A 19,337-nucleotide genomic window follows, 5' to 3' on the forward strand; every position below is an offset into this window, starting at 1 on the left:
GCCTTTAGGCTTTAACTCAAGCCGCTAACTCAAGTTAAAAGTCTGACATCATTATTAGTTTAACCTGGGTTAGAACACCCCTTTTCCTTCAAGTATAGACAGAGTATAGACATGGGTCATTTACAACTAAACTTGAGAGCTAATAAGGATGACTCAGTCTTTTCATTGTCTTAATTCTCCTGCATATGAACAATACAAGTGTGTACAGGAAACGGCTCTCAGCCAGCCCTAGGAAACAGACTTTTATCCTAGACACCTCTGTGCTGAATACCAGGCCAATGCAGGGACACTATAAACAAACAGTTAGAAGCTATTGACTGCACCAAGTGCAAGAAGCAAGACAGCCTGGTTGGAGGGTGATGCTCTGGGGGTGGAGAAGGATGAAGGAACCAAGGTCGGGATATCTGCTGCCCAAGAATCAATGCATCTGCCCCGCCACCCCTATTTGAGGCATCGCCACTAAGCGGTAGCTGCAAACAGAGCTGGCGTTTGTCTTTGGCTAAGACCTTCTAAAGTTTTGTCTTTATGGAGACTGAAGAGCCCCAAACACCCCTCTAATAATCACGCCATGGGCTACATTCACAAAGATATTTAGGTTCCTACGTCCAACCTTTAAGAACCTCAGGCTTTCATAAAATTCCCGCTCAGCTGCTACCTAGCCCTGGGAGTGCCTAAATTTCTGCCATTAAAGTTCCCAAGGCTCCTACATTTCAGCTGGTGGGTGTGTGCACAGCCACCTACATCCTGGCACCGCCCAGCAAGGCAGTGCCTAGCTCACCTCTAAGCCTCTGGGATTCACAAACTAGGCATTCCTCCCCCCCATAAATTGCCTTTGGGCCTCAATCCGGTGGCTGTGCTCAATTCCCTGCCTGCCCCTCTGCCCCCGAAGCTGTTCCATGGTGTATAAATACTGAACTATACCTGGGGTCAGAGAGAATCTGCCTCTAGCTCAGTGGTTAGGGCTCTCCCGGGGAGATGGGAGACCCACGTTCCAGTCCCCGGGCTCCAAAGTACATTTAAGTTATAGCTGCCAACACACAAGGGCAGCACATGCTCTGGATCTGACAACATGACAATAGTCACTGTGGGCCCTGTCTGGTATTCTCACAGAACATAATGGCATATTTCGAGGAGGGGGCAAGCTGAAGGTAGAAACAGACCCCCAAGTGCAGCCCATGTGACTAGTGAAACACTGAGGTCCATTAGCCCCGGTCCCACTGAAGAAGGAACAGGCAAGCCTGCAAAGAAGAGGCATCATTACACCTGTGGAACCTAGCACCAAAAGGGTCAGCAGCGGTGACAACTGAGGATCTGCACAGAGCACTGAAAAGAAGTCGCTGCCCGTTAAGGATGGAGGACACGCTGCCCGATCTAGCCAAGGCAAACGTGGTCAGTGTTTGTGACGGCTGGTGTATTGAGCTAGATCAGCCACACGGCCACCCTTTGCCCCGTCCTTTGGCAGGTACTGCTGGGTACAAACACCTGTGGGCATCAGCCCGGCCCAGAAGTGTTTCAGTATAAACTGAGCCAAGCACTAGAGGCACAACCAAGATTGTCATTCTTATTGTAGGAGAAGATGCCAAGGAAGAGGCAATGCAGGACCTTGATACCAAGCTGGGACAGCTCCTAAATGGGTGCCGGGAGCAGGGTACCAGTCTGAATGCCAACAAGCTGAAACAAACTGAGGTGCCCTCCATCAGCCGTCTGTTGTCCTCTGAAGGACTCTGGCCAGACACTGAGAGGCAGTAAGGAAATGATCAGAGTCGAGACTATGGAGGGAGTCCATCGAGTTAGACGGGCGAGTTTTTCAGACTCTAGGCGCACCTGTCAGAAGCCCGTGAGCCCTGGAGACAGTTAACACGCAATGATGCAATGTGGGAACGGTGAGAGACCCAAGAGCAGGCATTGGAAAGCGTAAAAACAACCCTAAGCAAGGCCCCAGCCCTAACGTGCTACAGGAGGAGGCAGGAACCACGGAAGCTCCTTAAAAATGGAGGAGTCACTGGTGCCAGACCTGTGGCCCTGCCCCCTGTGCCACCTGTCCCACGAGGCTCCACCCCTGCGCTGCCCATTCCCCCAAAGGAGAAATGATGGGCAGGACACAGAAACAGTTAATGCCAAGCTAGGAGGCAGCTGCTACAGCAAAGGAGCCAGAACCTGAGGCCACTACCCATAGCTGAGCAGGTCTGGGCCCAACCATCAAATAGCCAGACAATGCAACGGCGAGAGGCAACAGCCTCAGCTGCAGTGGCACACAGGTCACATGAGGTAGCTACGGACTCGGCACAGTGATGGAGTCGAACTGCAGAGCAGTGGCAGGCAGCCGGCATGCCCAGACAGATGGTGCCAAGGTCAAGACCAGGAGGACTTAGAAAGAGCCTCAGCATCGGCTGGCCTGATGTAGGAGATTCAGAAGAAACAAGGAACATGAGCACTACAGGGGACCAACAGGATGCCACCCATCAGAAGTCAGCAACTACTCCACCAGCTGCGAGAACACAAACAAGAAGGGCGGGGGGTCACACTTGAAGGACTCTGAGAACTACCAGACTGCAATGGGCTGTCACTAAGGGCCATGTCCCCTGGGGTGGTCTATGTCCTAATAATCTCTGAACTCCCCAAGTCAGCCAAAGCTTGCACAACAGACACAACGACGATTAAAAAAGAGAGATGTGACAACCTGCATGGAACTTGGAGGGAGGTGCACAGGTTGCAAGGGGGAAGAGTTTGGAGGAGACCCCAGGGAGTCCGTCTGTGTGCACATGGCTGGAATACTAGTTGCAAATGTGGCATCTCTATAAATAATTCTCTTAATAAAAGAGCCAGGTTAGTTTCACAAGCGTGGAGGCCTTTCCTGGTATTATTCAGAACATGTTACATAAAACACTGTCCCCACTGACGTGACAAAAAAATAACTTGATTCAGAAAAATGAAGACAGGGGACCACCTGCACCTTTTCTGTCACTGGAAGGGACTTTGACAAACCATGCAGACTCCCCACCACTTCCTCCAATTACTCCTTTGCCTCCACTTTCTTGTCGCACTTCAACTACTCCCCTCATTATTCTGCTATCTATGAAGAAAGCAAGTATTATTATCCACACTGTAACTATGGAGGGACTGTGGTGACCTGGCTAGGCTAGGCTCTGCTAACTGTGAGGAGAGGCAGAGGCAAACCAATACAAAAGGGATCCTTTTAATTTGTTTTTTTAGAACTTTGTAAGGGAAAACTCAAATATTGTACCAGGAGCATAAATAATACAGAATATTACCAAGTACTCACTCCTTATCATAATAAACTATAGATTACCAACACATTGGGAGCTCGTACATGCTACTCTTCCTTACTCTGTGCCGTTCATACCAAATGCACTATTAACAAGAACAAAGGAGATTACTTAACAACATACTGTGTCACTTCAGCGAATAATGAACTTTTCCTCTTCTGGGCTGTACGTCCAGCTCCACTCTTTGCTGTCCTGTTCTTTGCTTTCTTTGGCTTGAAGTGCTCCTCAGATTCAATGTTCCTGAGGCTGTACCTCTTTTCACCGAGTTTATCCACAAACAGGGTTTCTTCACCTTGTGGACCCTCACTTGTCCATTAGGCACCTTTGAACAGTGTTTCTTCAATAGCTGTTCACTCGGCCATTCTCTCTGTTCATACACTTTAGACCAGGGGTTCTCAACCTTTTGCTTTCTGAGGCCCACCCAACTTGCTACAAAAACTCCACGGCCCACGTGTGCCACAACAACTATTATACATATATATTCTACATATAAAAGCCAGGACCAACAATGGGGGTAGCAAGCAGGGCAACTGCCGGGTCCCTGTGCCACAGTGGGGCTAAGTTACTCAGCTTTGGCTTCAGCCCTGAGTGACAGGGCGCAGGGCCCTGGGCTTCAGCCCCATGCAGTGGGGCTTTGGCTTTCTGCCCTGGGCCCCAGCAAGTCTAATGCTGGCCTTGCTTGGCAGACCCCCTGAAACCTGCTGGCGGCCCCCCAGGGACCCCTGGTTGAGAACCGCTGCTTTAGATCCTTTGTAAGTGGGCGTCTTGTTTACTGCTTTCAGGATCTGTTTTAATCTAACATGGCTGTCTGATCAAGTCCCTTTTTCACCAATTATATTTCCTTTCCGTTTTTTTTTCCTTGATACTCTCTCTCTGGTACATCTGTAGATTTTATTTCCCTTTACTTCCCTTCTCTAATAGTGTTTGCTCACATACCCTGGTTTGTTTTTGTTTCTGCTTCTCCTGACCTGAAGGCTTTCCTATTTTTCTGCTTTCCTCCTTCTCACTTCCCAGTCCCCTCCTTTCATTCTCCTGTTCTTTTATGACCTCACCTCCTATCCAGACTTCAGTTCGTCCGATAGCTCAGCATCTAGATTCCTATAGAATCGTAGGACTGGAAGGGACCTGCAGAGGTCTTCTAGTCCAGTCCCCTGCACTCAAGGCAGGACTTCTCCATCTCTAACAGGTTTTTTCCAACTGCCCCCTTCGGGTGCCTTCCCAGCTCTCCAGCTCCAGTTGCCCTCATTGGCTGTTTGTCTCTCCCCAGGACAGCATTCTGTTCTGCTGCATCACATGCTAGTCCAGGTGTGGGCAAACTATGGCCTGCGGGCCCTGTCTGGCCCGTCAGAATTTTTAATCCATCCCTCAAGCTCCCGCTGGGGAACAGGGTTGGACTCAGGGGCTTTCCATGTGGCTTCCGGACACAGCAGCATGTCCCCTCTCCGGCTCCTACGTGTAGGGGCAGCCATTGGGCTCCACACACTGCCCCTGCCCCATTGGCTGGGAGCTGCAGGGGTGGCACCTGGGGACAGGGCAGCGCACTGAGCTGCCTGGCCAGTGCCGTGCCTCTGCATAGGAACCAGAGCAGGACATGCTGCTGCTACCAGGAGCTGCTTGAGGTAAGCACCGCCTGGAGCCTGCACCCCTGAGCCACCTCCCACCCCCTGCACCCCAACCCTCTGCCCCAGCCCTGATCCCCCTCCCACCCTCCGAACCCCTCAGTCCCAGCGTGGAGCACCCTCCTGCACCCCAAACCCCTCATCCCCAGCCCCACCCCAGAGCCTGCACCCCCAGCCGGAGCCCTCACCGCCCCCCTCCCACGCCCCAACCCCAATTTTGTAAGCATTCATGGCCCGCCATACAATTTCTATACCCAGATGTGGCCCTCAGCCCAAAAAGTTTGCCCACCCCTGTGCTCGTCCCAGGGTCAGGGTTACCACATATACACCACTAACATCTACTGGCTGCAACAGGGACTACTCAACTGTGTGTCATAGGTCTATATGCTGCTGCTAGCTAATGGAGATTTTCCTTTAGCTCAGAGGGCAGAGGCCAGGGCTTTCGGAGCAGGAGGCTCAAAGTTCTAGCCTAAAAGTGATTACAACATAGAGCTAGAGGGCGTTCTACAAGCCTCCAAAAGATAAAGTCCTTGCTCTAAGGAGCTTGCATGTCACTTTGATCTATCTGGGGTCCAGTCACTGTGGGGTCTGGGCACAAAACACAAGTTTAATCTAAGCTAAGTCCCTCATCCTCATAATATCTGAGCGCCTCACAGTCTTTAGTGAATTTATCCACATTGTGCAGGGGAGAAATGGAGGCCAGGAGAGACTAGGTGACTTGCCTGAGGACATGCAGGGAGCTTGTAGCAGAGCAGGGACTAGAACCTGGGTCTCCTAAATTTAAGGATCACCAAAAAGCCCTTCAGGAAGCGAGTCTGACCTACAGCTCTGTTTAGCTACCATTCGTGGTTTTGTGTCCCCCATGTAACCTCGCACAATCACAGCCCAGACCCAGCCGCCGACTGCTGTGGGGTGGGGGGCCTCACGCCCACTATTGGAAGACAGGGCCCCGCTCCAGGACCAGAGCGTGCAAGGAACTGAGCCCACTGGTGCCTTCCATGATCTCACCCCTGGGACGGGGGCCAGACTCAGGCAGAGTCGCCCTCCCCGCTAGCCCCATTGCCCAGGATTGGGGGGCAAACCGGGCCATGAGCCGCCCCCCACCACCGCCCCAGGTGGGGGGAACCGGGCCGGGAGCCGCCCCCCACCACCGCCCCAGGTGCGGGGAACCGGGCCGGGAGCCGCCCCCCACCACCGCCCCAGGTGCGGGGAACCGGGCCGGGAGCCGCCCCCCCCCCACTGCCCCAGGTGGGGGAATTGGCCTGGGAACTGCCCCGCTTCAGGGGGGAACCGGGACAGGTCCCCCCCGTGGTGCCCCGGGAGGTGGTGGGGGGACCAGCTCGCTTTCCCCGGGGCTGCGGGGCTCTGGGACAGGCTCGGGCCTACTCGGCCTCTCCCAGCAGCGAGCTAACGTAGGCAGCTCTCCCGGCCCCGCGTGGATGGTCCCGGCTGGGCCGCCAGGCGACTCCCCGGCTCCAGCAGACCGCTGCCGACCCCGGGCACCGCGGACCCCGGGCTCCCCCTGGCGGAGCCGGCGGGGAACGACACCGCCCCGCCCTGGCGGGAGGAACTACAACCCCCAGCATGCACCGCTGCGGCCGCACGGCCTGCCGGGGGCAGCTCCGCCGGGACGGCCGGGACTACGGCTCCCAGCAAGCCGCGCGACGGGACGGCGCCGGATATCCGGTGGGAAGAGAAGGAGCGAGGAAGCAAAAGGGAAAGAAAAAGGTCTGGGGGGCCTGGCTAGGACGGGACCATCATGGTAAGGGGGCACCACTGTGGGGTTCTATGGAGGGATGTGGGTCTGGCTCCTTTGCCCGGGGGGATGGGTCTTCATCCCGAGGGGGAGGGATGTGGGTCTGGCTCCCTATCCTTGGTGGGAGGGGCACCATTGGGAGACTCTAAGGGGGGATGTGGGTCTGGCTCCCTAACTCTGTGGGAGGGGCACCATTGGAAGACCTTCTGGGGGGGATATGGGCCTGGCTCCCTATTCAGGGTGGGGCACCATTGGGTGGGATGTGGGCCTCATCCCTGGGAAAAGGGGGAAAATTGGGGGTCTTATAGGGGAGGGATTTGGGTCAGGATCCCCAGCCCCATGGATAGTACTTTGTCCTGCCAGGAGTGGAAGGGAGAGGACTAGATGACCTCTTGAGGTCCATTCCAGGCCTATGATTCTGTGATTCTATCCCTCGGGGTTGTAGAGAGGCACCAGTGGTGGTTTCTCTGTAGGGGAAGGATGTGGGGGAGAGGCTCCCTATCGTGGGTGGGGAAAGGGGGTGCACCATTGGGGTATAAGCTCCCCCACCCCTGGGGAAGTAGGGAGCAGCCCCAGTGCCTGAGGAGGGAGGCTCTTGCAGGATAAGATATTTGGTAGGCAGGTAACAGAAGAAGACTGGTGCTGGGGCTGTAATTCTGACAGCGCTCTTACTGCCGCGTGGGCTACGTATAGGGGTTGCTCAGCCGCTGCTGACGTGCAGCCGTCTCTGGTGTGGGATGCAGTAAGCTGTTTGTTCAGGGGTCCCCTCGTCTAGCACCAACTGATTACGGAAATTGTCTTCTGCTTTACGGGACAAGGGCAGGAGGCTCTGAGTTCTAGTCCCAGTTGTCTTTATGAATTTCCGAGGGGCCATGTGGTGTGGCATTGTGACAAGTGGGGAGATTTTAGATGATCACAGATTTGGGCTGATATTGTCATCCAACCAAGGGGTTCCTGGACCCCTTGAGTGGCCCCATCTGACCTAGTCTGGTTTAATCCAGGTGGTACAGGGGATTCATAATGATATCCAGACGCTTCTGTGCCTAAGCCAGTTGTTCCAAGCTGTCTTGGAGCTGAGTGAGCCAAAGCTATTACCATCTTGATGGGATGGTCGCAAAAAAACCACCAGTTTCAGCCCTGGAGATTGAGGACCGAATTCTGTGTGCGTGCGCAGGTGTGTAATTGAATCGCAAAAGTTAGCGATGGAAAAGACCAATTCTCCAGTCCATTTCCTTACAAATGCAGGAGTGTCCCCTTCAGTCTGACTCCTGGGGCCTTGACTAGTAGAGTTTAAAACACCCTAAGACAGTGATACTCAATAGGCCACCTGCAGGCCAAATGTGGCCTACCAAGGCTTCCTATGTGGCCCACCAGCTCACCTTAAAAAATGTGTCTAATTAAACTCACAAACAGTGATGTGCTGCCTATCATTTGCCTATGACTTCCTTCGTTAGTAACTTACTGGATCTTAAGTTCTCACGACAGCATTGGCTATAATTGCGCTTGGACACTGCCCATGTTTTCATGAGTGATGGAAATGGAGCCAAAAATGAATGTGAGTGAGAGCGAAGGGTGCAAAGTCGACAGTGAAACCCGAGCTGGATAGCAGATTTCCTTTTTATTACGCAAAAAGAAAAGGAGTACTTGTGGCACCTTAGAGACTAACCAATTTATTTGAGCATAAGCATCCGATGAAGTGAGCTGTAGCTCACGAAAGCTTATGCTCAAATAAATTTTAGTCTCCAAGGTGCCACAAGTCCTCCTTTTCTTTTTGCGAATACAGACTAACACGGCTGCTACTCTGAAACCTGTCACTTTTTATTACGCTGCCTCATTTAAACACAAACCCTTTGTGTTTAATGTGCCCCGTCTGTAAGGTCGTCAGCATGAGGCACCACTTTGAATCAAAGCACAGTAACTTCAATAAGGTCCTCGTGGCAATATTGCAAGATGTGACAAAATTTGACATGGTTGTAGCACACTTCAAATATCATTCTCCAAACATCAGCAACTGTATAGGGAAAAGCAATAACTGCTTCACTTCAGATACTGTTGGTACTAGCTAAAAAGAAAAGCCTTTCCTGGATGCCAGGCTTGCCAAGGAGTGCCATTGGAAATGCTGCAGGAGCTTTTTGCTGGACATAAAAACAAAGATGACCTAGTGAAACGTGTGAAGCAAGTTGCCCTGTCTGATTCCTCCACAGTGTGAAGATTGGAGATAATTTATGAGGATTATTTGTCAGCACTGCTTTCTGGTTTAAAAAAACGCCAAATATATGTTTCTTGCAGTGGAAGAATCAGGCGATTTAAGTGACGCTGCCCATCTATTGCTGTTAGATTTTTATGATGGTGAAATTGTCAGGAAGAATTTTGTGCTTAATACCATTAGAAACCTACACTACAGAAGAGAGCATTTTTTTAAAAAGTAAAAGGCTTTGGGGGGCGGGGGGAAGGTTCAAGTTTGCGGAAAGTAAACTTGCTTGTTACAGACGGGGGTCCCTCCATGGCAGGGAAAGAGAAGGGCTTTGCTTCACGTTTGGCAGTTCTACACCCTTCATTAAATACACTTCAGTGCATTATTCACCAGATTGTCCTTTGCGGTAAATTGTCGGGGGATTTTGGACTGTGATGAGCTTAGCGAACTACATATGGTCAACTTCTAGCTTACAATATCGTCTGTTTAAAGCTATTTTACAAGATATTTCAGGCGAATATTGCAGCACAGTTGATGTTCGCTGGTTAAGTAGTGGCCGCGTGTTAGAGAGGTTTTGTGCACTTCAAAAAGAAATAATAGAATTTCCTTCAAACCACAAGACCAACAAGGCTTGCGAGTTCTGGAATTTTGAATGATGTCCCCTCTATGTCATAGGTAGCTTTTCTGTGCGATATTACTGGTCACTTGAATTCCCTCCATTTGCAGCTCCCAGGCCATGCAAGCAGTCTTAGGGATTTGTTTGAAAAAGTGCGTGCCTTTCAGAGGAATCTTGAAATCTTTCAGACAAACTTAACAGGAAAGATGTTGCACTTTCCCATATTGCACATTGTTGCTGCAGATAAAAACGATGCATGAATTCCTAAACCATCTGATGGAAAATTTCAAAATGCGATTTGAGAATTTTAAAATTCCAAAGGATTTGCTTTTGTTTGTGATCTATTTATTGTCTCTGCCGATGGACCTTGCCCTTCTGAAGTAAAGAACATTCTTGATTCAATTGATGAAGATGCCTTACAATTTTTAATTGAAAGTCTCCTGAGCTCAGATGTCTTGAAGGGAAAATTCAGAGAAGTGGGACTTTGTGATTTCTGGATTCAATATGCTGACAATTTCAGAGTAGCCAGAATCTAGCAATCTATCTTTTAATGATCTTTAGATCAACGTACCCCTGCGAATCTGGGTTTTCTAGCGTGAACTTCATAAAAAACCAGCACCACAGTTGTCTGACATGAGCATCTTCACCAGTGCACGCACCTTGCCCTGACCTCCCACAAACCACTCTTCACAAAGCTTGCTGGAGATCCTCGACGTCACCTCTCCCATTAGAAAAAAGAAAAGGAGTACTTGTGGCACCTTAGGGACTAACAAATTTATTTGAGCATAAGCTTTCCACTGAATGCATCCGATGAAGTGAGCTGAAAGCTTTTTGCGAATACAGACTAACACGGCTGCTACTCTGAAATCTCCCATTAGAGATTGCCACAAACACAGGTAATAATGTTGATTTATAAACTTTGTTAAAAGATAGAAACGCTAATACTTATGGTGCAGTCCAGGTCTTTATTGGCAGCTGAAGTTTCGTTTGCTTTGTTTTGTTTTTTTTTGTCAGCCTTCTGCACAAATGGCCTGGCCCGCCTCTTGTTATACAATTCTCAAATTGGCCTGTGGGTCGATCTAATTGAGTATCACTGCCCTAAGCCAAGTGGCTTCCAACACTTCCCTTGGGGAGGCGATTTCTTAGCCTAGCAGATCTTATGGTTGGAAAATGAATCCTGCTGAGAGCTGGCCAAATGCATGTGTGTCGCTCTGCAGCTTGGTGCACAGGGCACTGGCGTCTGCTATGGGTTTGACTCCCTGCTCTGCCTGCTTCAGAGCAGAGGTGTTCATCCCAGGTTGCTCCAAATCAGAGCTGATAGGGAGTTGAACCCATGTCCCAGGACAGGGCCTGAAGCACCCAGCTATAGCCAGTCTTTCTGACCCAAAAACCTTCATGACAAAAGTTTAATGGAAGCCAATAGGTCTCTGCGAAATGTTTTGGTTTGATGAGATCTCGTTTTGGTGAATTTGTTCTGGCTAGCTCTAACCCTGACACGGAGTCTGCGTGTTCCCTTTCCATTAACCTCCTGGCTAATGCGCCAATTAGTCCCCTGCCCAGCTGCTGCCCATCCTGTACATCCTCGAGGGGGTCACTAGAGTGAATCAGACCCCAGGGCCCTCGGCCTGGCATTTCTCCCCTGCCATAAACTCTCTCAGGATTAGAAACAGTTCAGCCCTCCCATCTGCGGTGGGATCTGAGACGCCCTGTCCTGGAACAATGGCAGGAAGATCTCCCCATTCTTATCTGTTTTCTCGGCTGCCTGGCCCTTTGCTTTGACCCAGACAGGTCCTAACACATGCTGCACAAGCTCAAAACCAAGTCTCTTTGCTACAGAACAAGCCCACTCCAATGCTTGCTGGGAAGGTGGGGGCGGAGGGGGGACAGTGTTACTGTCTGTTGCCAGTTTAGAGATCGTCTGTCCGCCCACCCGTCTGAGTGGTTGTGTTGGGCATAATCAAGGATGTTCTGAGCCTAGTATGTGGATGAGGAAAACTGAGTGGGCTCGTGCCAGCCCCTTCACCCTGATGGGAGTGAACTCTGCAAGTAATGTTCAGTCTGAGCCCTAAGGCTCCTGAAAGAGATGGTTTTCTCCCTTGTTGCCCTTGGTGTTTGACACAGATAGGGGCCACATGAAGCTCTCACACCCGATGTGATGTGTGGCTATAAAGGGAGGTCCCCTTGGAGTAGCTACCCGGTCTCTCTGCCCTTGATGTTGCTAGCAATCTGCTTAGCTTGGACCCCGGTGGCCGGTAATTGCTGGGAGGCAGAGGATGTACTAGCACGGCTGCTCTTGGGTTGCGCTGGGGGCACTGAGGCCATCAGTTGTCTTGGCTGAGGGTGAGAGTGCTGCCTATCCCCCAGGGAGGGGGACTCAGAGCCTGGGGAGCGATGGAGTTTGCTTGGCGTGGGATCCAAACCCAGGGCTAGTGCCGCTTGCTTGGGGTCAGCGTCTCGGTGCAGAGATAAGGAGCAAGTGGCTGTGTGGTGACGTTGCAGGGCTCCGCAAGTAAAGCAGAGTAGTAGATAAATCCACATGGTCTGGCTGTGGGGGAGAGCTGGAGTTTGGAAAAGCCATACAGCGCTCCCCACTGAGTGAGATCTTCTTCCCTACCCTCAAACACGAAGCTTGGGTGAGTGGGGTGCTGCTGGAACTGGCCAACTCTCTGACCCTCCTGCCTGTCCTTCTCCTTGCTGAGACCTGAATGTGGGACACAGGTCGAGACGGGAGTCCTGGGCTCCATTCTCTCTGCCACTGATTCACTGACACACCTTGGACACCTCGCTTCCCCTCCCCTTGCTATCTGTGGAATGGGGACGGGGCTACTTCCCAGCTAGTGACGTGAGGATTAGCTGCAGCGTGTGACGTGGTGTGAGATGTTTGGATGCTGAAGCCCAGCAAAATATAAGGAAAAACAAGCTTAAAATGCAGGGGTGTCTCTGCAGTGCTGCCTGTCTCCTGCATGTGTCTGCCTGCTGTCAATGGACTGGAAATGAGCAAGATCCCCCCGTGGGTTTGTGCGACCAACCGGCTCTGTGCTGGAGCCATGCCAGCTGCTCGTCTGAATTTCCTCTGAGCAAGCCCTTTCTCCTGGCTCAGCAGAATGCAAGACCTTGCGGGCTGCTTGGACGACTCATGCCCTTCCCTGCTTAGCAAGGCCCTGCAGTGTGGGGAGGCAGCTCCTTCTGGGGAGGAGCCATCTGCCGTGACCCCTCCCATACTGCTGCTTATTCATAGATTCCAAGGCCAGCAGGAACTGTTGTGATCATCTAGACCAGAGGTGGGCAAACTACGGCCCGCGGGCCACATCTGGCCCGCGGGACCCTCCTGCCCAGCTCCTGGCCCGGGAGGCTCGCCCCGGCCCCTCCCCCACTGTTTCCCCTCCCGCGCAGCCTCAGCTCACTGCACCGCCGGCACAATGCTCTGGGCAGGGGGGCTGCAGTGCCCGGCCTGACCCAGTGCTCTGTGCTGCGTGGCACGATGGTAGCTCCGCCAGCCACCGGTGCTCCAGGCACTGCAGTAAGGGGGCAGGGAGCAGGGGGGGTCGGATAGAGGGCAGGGGAGTTCAGGGGGGCGGTGAGGGGGTGTGGATATGGGTCAGGGTGGTCAGAGGGTGGGAAAGAGGGGGGTTGAATGGGGGCAGGGGTCCCAGGAGGGCAGTCAGGAAGGAGAGGAGGGGTTGGATGGGGTGGCGGGGGACAGTCAGGGGTTCTGGGGGCGCTCAGGAGACAGGGAGAAGGGGTGGTTGGATGGGGCAGGGGTCCCGGGGGGGCCCATCAGGGGGTGAGAAGCAGGGGGGTTGGATAGGGGTCAGGGGCCAGGCCACACCTGGCTGTTTGGGGAGGCACAGCCGCCACTAACCGGCCCTCCACACAATTCTGGAAACCCGATGTGGCTCTCAGGCCAAAAAGTTTGCCCGCCCCTGATCTAGACTGACCCCATGGATAACCCAAGCCAGAGAACTGCCCCAAAACAGTCCCCAGAGCAGATCTTTTAGATAGACATCCAATCCTTGATTTAAACATGGTCAGTGCTGGAGAATCCACCATGACCCTTGGTGAGTTTGTCTCCGTGGTTAATTACTCTCCCTGTTAAAAATTGACCCCTTTTTTCCAGTCTGAATTTGTCCAGCTTCCACTTTCAGCCGCTGGATTGTGTTAGACCTTCCTCTGCTAGACTGAAGAGCCCATTATTAAATGTTCGCCATGTAGATACTGATAGAGTGGGATTAAGTCATCCCTTAACCTTGTCTTTGTTAAAATAAATAAATTGAGCTCCTTGAATCTATCATTCTCATGGCTCTTCTCTGACCCCTCTCCAATTTATCCACATCCTTCTTGAATTGTGGGCACCAGAACTGGACAGAGGATTCCAGCAGCGGTCATACCAGGGCCAAATACAGAGATAAAGTCACATCTCTGCTCCTACTCAAGAGTCCCCTGTTGATGCATCCCAGGATTGCATTAGCTCTTGGCCACAGCGTCTTTGGGAGCCTGTGTTCAGCTGATCATCCACCACCACCCCTGAGTCTCTGTGAGTTGCTTGCTTTCCAGGATACAGTACCCGGTGCTGACACCCCAGAGGAGCTGTGCAAGCAGTGATCTCTCTGGCTGTTACGTGGGGCCTTGCTGTTACGGTGGGGTTCCTGGTGATGGGAAGGAGCCCTCAGAAAGGGAAGGAGGATCCACACAGGCCCGGCTTATGGCTGTGACATGAGACACAGGCTGGTGGGCAGAAGTGGAGGAAGGAGGCTGGGACCAGCAGGACAATGGACAGAGGAGTCGCAAACTATGCCTGTGGCTTCTCCTGTTCTGGGGCATCCCTGCGTCAACAACCCCCCTTGTTATCTGTTTCCCACACAGCCCAGCAGAACGGGTGGGGTGGGAGGAGGCGCAAGACATGTTGTCTTTTGTGCACAGCCACGGGATGCCAGCGGGTGAAAGGGAGGGACAGGATCTTGTCAAAGGGAGCAGCTGACAAAGGGCCCCCGAAGTGGGGCAGGTTGGGAGAGACGCCTGCTGAAGACGCCATGTTCGAAGGCAGTTCTGCATCTCTTTCCTCTGGGAGAAACCTTGGTGAGGGGGAGATCTGCCCTGTCCTGTCCCCCACTGCCTGATTCTTGCTGTTGCTGTCCCTAGGAAGAGCTTCCAGGAGGCCAATGAACTACATGGGCCAGACAATGAGAACCAAGCTCCAGGGATCTTAGACCCTTGCCAGGGCGGTCTGCCTGGGGGAGCCGGTGCCCTTTTGGAGAGTGCCATGAAGGAGGTCTATGGGGGACACAGAATGACATGGGAAGAGCAGCTGGGACTTAGAGCAGCTCCCATGTCACTGATGGAGAATAACCTCACATGGGACTGGTAAAGTGACCTCTGCTTCTACCCCATACTGTGCCGACTGCTTGCTAAGGCACAGCTGTGCCTGCAGAGGGCACAGGCCACACTGGGATGTTAGCGTACTTGGACAGACCCTCCTTCCAGGGTGTGCTGCACCCACAGAGAGGCAACGGCTCCGCCTCCATAAAGAAGCAGTGCCCAGACTCTACCCCGCAGCTGTTGCTGCTTAGCAATCATGTTTATTACATGCCTAAAGACCAACCAAGATGGGGCCTCGTCGTGCAAGGTGCTGTACAAATGATAGTGGACCGCCCTTGCCCCGAAGAGCTGGCAATCGAATAGACCAGACAGAGCTGAGGTGGGGCGAGGGGTCGAGCGTGAACAAAGCGATGGCAGTGACAGGCATGTCCGTGCTGTGACTTTATTTTTGGGTGGGATTAGTTAGGGAGGGGATCAGAGAAATGGAAAGAGGAGGGGGAAAATGCAGGGGAGAACAGGGTGAGTGGGGCTGAGGGAGGGAGGGGATGGAGCAAACAGCCAGTGAGCACAGGGCAGAGGAAGTCTAGATAGTTACAGAATTTTCTGCAGTTTAGAGTAAAGGTCCCTACATTGGTGGCTCCAGCTTCAAACAGCTGGGCTCTCTGCCAGCTGACATGAGGGGGAGGGGAGGCACCACCCTCCCAGGAGTCTGCGAGCCGCCCCGTATTTGAGCAGCAGCATCCCGGGGGGTGGTGGTGCTAGTGGTGGGGAGGGCTGGGTGGGATGCCCATAACCCCGCCTGCTCTCTCTGCAGATTCGCTTCATCCTCATCCAGAACCGGGCTGGCAAGACGCGCCTGGCCAAGTGGTACATGCAGTTCGATGACGACGAGAAGCAGAAGCTCATCGAGGAGGTGCACGCCGTGGTCACGGTGCGAGACGCGAAGCACACCAACTTCGTGGAGGTAAGGCGCCCCTGGCATGCCAAATGGGCAGCCAACCGACGCCTCAGCATACACTGCAGGCCTCTGAGGCTGTGGCAGGTGTAATCTTGCCCTCTCTGGTACAACCCTTCAATTTATACCAACCCTGATCTTGGAGATCTCCATGCCCGAGCCCTCCAGCTGCTGGGTCCTGCTGTGGCTGCAGCCTGTGGGTGGCTCTCGAGGCAGCTCCGAATACAGCACGCTCATTACCCAGTCTAGGGGCGGTGGATCACCGCAGCTAAGAACCAGCCACCAGCTGCTCAGCCCCGATCCCCTTGAGCGGAGAGCCAGCTAGTCTGTTTGAGGCAAGCCCAGCCAGTTGCGTAGGGATTCACAATTCTCCTGGTATCTCTCCTCCAGCCACAAGCCATTAATGTCTCATCTCGTTGGAGTTGCTCCGATCAGCCTGGGGGCAGCAGGCCGACACTGAGCTGCTGTGATGTGATGACTGGACTGGGACTCGGGGGGTGGGTGGGGACAGACTTGGATTCTATTCCTGGCTGTGTCCTGGCCTGCTGGGTGACCTTGAGCAAGTCGCTGCCTCGCTCTGTGCCTCAGTTTCCCCATCTGTAAAATGGGGCTAATGATTCTGCCCCTCCTTCATAAAGCACTTTGAGGTCTCGGGGTGAAAAGCGCTAGACTAGAGCTAGGGATTATTCTATAGACTCGGCTATCACCGGTGATACGGGTGACCCCTTGGGCCAAGCTGTCTCTGACTGGCTGCTCTATGCTCCAGAAGGGGGCTAGCTGGGGGGTGGGGGGCTGTCTGATCCAGGGGCAGCACAGACGTCAGCTGGTCCTCTTCCTCTCTCTCCCAGTTCCGGAATTTTAAGATCATCTACCGCCGCTACGCGGGGCTGTACTTCTGCATCTGCGTGGATGTGAACGACAACAACCTGGCCTACCTGGAGGCCATCCACAACTTCGTGGAGGTGAGCACTGCCCGCGGCCTCCGCCCTTCCCTTAGTTTGAGCCGTCTCGTGGCCTGGTCCTTTGTGCCAGCTCCTCAGAGGGACGGCAGCCCTAAAAGGACCGTGAGCTGCTTTCAACAGCCCCTCTCTGTGCTGGCAGGACAGTCAGCAGTTCCTGCCCCTCTGATCTTGGCTGTGATGGGACATAAAGACGGTGCCTCATCCTTCAGGTAGACTGGGGGCTGTGCCTGTGTTCAAGGGAGTCAGGGTTGCAGATTCCACTGGCTGCAAGGGATCTCCTTTGGTGACCCTTTTCTGAGGCAGAGGCATATCCCGCCCAGGCAATGGTCTGAACCATGTAGTGGCTGGAAGCTGAAACTAGAGGTAAGGTTGATACATTGGAACAGCTGATCCAGAGACAAGGGTAGATTTTTCCATCCCTTGGAGTCTTAAATCCAGGCTGGCTGTGTCTTTCTAAACGACCCGTGCTGGCTCAGGCAGGGATCCTGTGTGGGATTCTGTGGGCTGTGCTAATCAGGAGATCAGACTGGACAATCACAATGGTCCCTTGTGGCTTTAGCATCTCTGACCGAAAGGTGGCGTGGCTCCTTCCTTCTCCCAGTCTCTGAAATCCAGCTCTCCTTTCTCTTGGCCCAGGTTTTGAATGAATATTTCCACAATGTCTGTGAACTCGACCTGGTCTTCAACTTCTACAAGGTGAGCTCAGCCCAGCGGAGAGGGGAGCGCGGGGCCCGTCACTGTGCAGTTCCATGCAGCTGCTGCATAACATGGTCTCGTGTCAGACGTACCTACAGGCTGGGGGACCCTATCGTGGGAAGCAGTGACTCTGAAAAAGATTTGGGAGATGGGGGTGGATAATCAGCTGAACGTGAGCTCCCACTGCAATGCTGTGGCCAAAAAGGCCAATGCGATCCTTGGATGCATAAACAGAGGAATCTCAAGTAGGAGTGGAGAGAATCATGTTTCTATGAGAAATTATTCTCCTTCTATATTTGGCCCTGGTGCAACCGCTGCTGGAATCCTGTGTCCGGTTCCGGTGCCCACAGTCCAAGAAGGATGTTGATAAATTGGAGGGGGTCAGAGAAGAGCCACGAGAATGATTAAAGGATTAGAAAATATGCTTTATTGTGATGGATTCCAGGAGCTAAATCTATTTAGCTTAAGAAAGCGACTGTTAGGCAGGGACTTGATCCCAGTCTATCAGTACCTGCGTAGGGAACAAATATTGAATAACTGGCTCTTCAGCCTAGCAGAGGAAGTGTCTAACATGATCCAATAGCTGGAAGCTGAAGCCGGACAAATTCAGACTGAAAATTAGGAGTCAGTTTTTAACAGTGAGAGTCATTAACCACTGGGACATTTGACCAGGGGTCATGGTGGATTCTCCATCGCTGACAATTTTGAAATCAAGACTGGATGTTTTTCTAAGATCTGCTCTAGGAGTTGTTTTGGGGCCGTTCTCTGGCCTGTGCTACACAGGAGATCAGATGAGATGATCCCAATGGTCCCTTCTGGCTGTGGAATCTATGAATCATTGCTGCGCTGAGCGTGCTTGGCCTCCCCATCTCCTGGGTGGGGAGGAGGAAGGATTAAACATTCAAAATATAACGTGTTAAATTGACAGCCCTTGTCCCTGATGACCCTTCCAGCTTCACAGGGCAGATCCCATGCAACCCTGTGGCATTCTGGTACATAAATCCCCGCTGCGGGTTGGGGGATTTTAGAGGGCTGGAATGTAGCAGGGAGAGGTTAAGCATGCTGGTCTCTATTTGATGGCTATGGACCCACTTGCCAGGCCTCAGTACCGTGAGGGTCCCACTGTGCCAGGGTCACTCTGCTGCTCTGGGGGAGGACACAGGTGCCCTCCCGTGGCACTTGGGATGCAAAAAATGGCAGAGGAAACAGCGTTGTCCTTGGAAATGCTTTTCGGTGCCACTTGATGGACGAACCCGGGTGCTGCATACCGGGCTACGGGTATGCTGCAGAGTTCCCCAGAGGGAGAGGCAGTGCTGAGGCTGTTCTCAGTGCGCCTCGCTCACGGGTGTTCTGTTTTTGTGGCAGGTTTACACCGTGGTGGACGAGATGTTCCTAGCCGGCGAGATCCGTGAGACAAGCCAAACGAAAGTCCTGAAACAGCTGCTTATGCTGCAGTCCTTGGAATGAGAGAACTGGATTGAATCGGCCCCATACCCCACCCTGCCTCTGGTCTCCTCCTTGCACTTAGTCCCTGAATCAGTGACTATCTCAGAGCAAATTTAGCCACTCTCCACTGTGAGGAAGGGACGCCCCCTCAAATGGATCAGAACCACAAGTCGAAAATTTCAGTCCCACCTCCCCACACTCCAATGCGGCAGCTGAGATCCCGTGTGGGTGGGTCTAACGGGAGAGAGCAACTGTATTAAAAATCCTTTTAGGGCCCTGACACAACCATCCCCGAACCTCTGTGTTTTCCCTCCATATAACCAGCGTGCGCTGTCGTCCCCCGCCCCCCGTTCGTGTCAGTGTGTGTGCCGAGTCTGCACTAGAAGTGGGACCACAGCTGTGTGTTACCCATTGGTGAGTGGCAGCCAGACCGCATGGCCAGTGCTGTATTGAAATAAACTGTCTGTGAAACACTCCTTTCTCCGTGGTG

The 19,337-nt window shown here is 52.9% G+C and overlaps 1 protein-coding gene across 2 annotated transcripts; it reads left to right on the forward strand.

Annotated features, from left to right (window-relative positions):
- The first annotated feature begins 6,542 nt into the window (after positions 1-6,542).
- Positions 6,543-18,922, forward strand: AP2S1 (adaptor related protein complex 2 subunit sigma 1). 2 transcript variants are annotated; one of them, XM_074938059.1, is made up of 6 exons: positions 6,584-6,668; positions 14,612-14,833; positions 15,603-15,752; positions 16,592-16,705; positions 17,342-17,401; positions 18,767-18,922. In XM_074938059.1, the coding sequence occupies exons 2-6, from the start codon at positions 14,825-14,827 to the stop codon at positions 18,866-18,868; spliced, it is 435 nt and encodes a 144-aa protein (XP_074794160.1). In that variant the 5' UTR covers positions 6,584-6,668; positions 14,612-14,824; the 3' UTR covers positions 18,869-18,922. The 2 variants fall into 2 exon arrangements, with proteins under 2 accessions (XP_074794161.1, XP_074794160.1); XM_074938060.1 differs by lacking the exon at positions 14,612-14,833 and having other exon boundaries at positions 6,543-6,668.
- The last annotated feature ends 415 nt before the right edge of the window (positions 18,923-19,337 follow it).

The sequence above is a fragment of the Natator depressus genome, chromosome 23 (assembly GCF_965152275.1).
Source record: "Natator depressus isolate rNatDep1 chromosome 23, rNatDep2.hap1, whole genome shotgun sequence".
Taxonomy (NCBI): domain Eukaryota; kingdom Metazoa; phylum Chordata; order Testudines; family Cheloniidae; genus Natator; species Natator depressus.

Coding starts and splice junctions, on each gene's coding strand:
- AP2S1 (XM_074938059.1), top strand. Junction 15,753..16,591: donor AGCACACCAACTTCGTGGAG/GTAAGGCGCCCC, acceptor TCTCTCTCCCAG/TTCCGGAATTTTAAGATCAT. Junction 17,402..18,766: donor TGGTCTTCAACTTCTACAAG/GTGAGCTCAGCC, acceptor TTTTTGTGGCAG/GTTTACACCGTGGTGGACGA.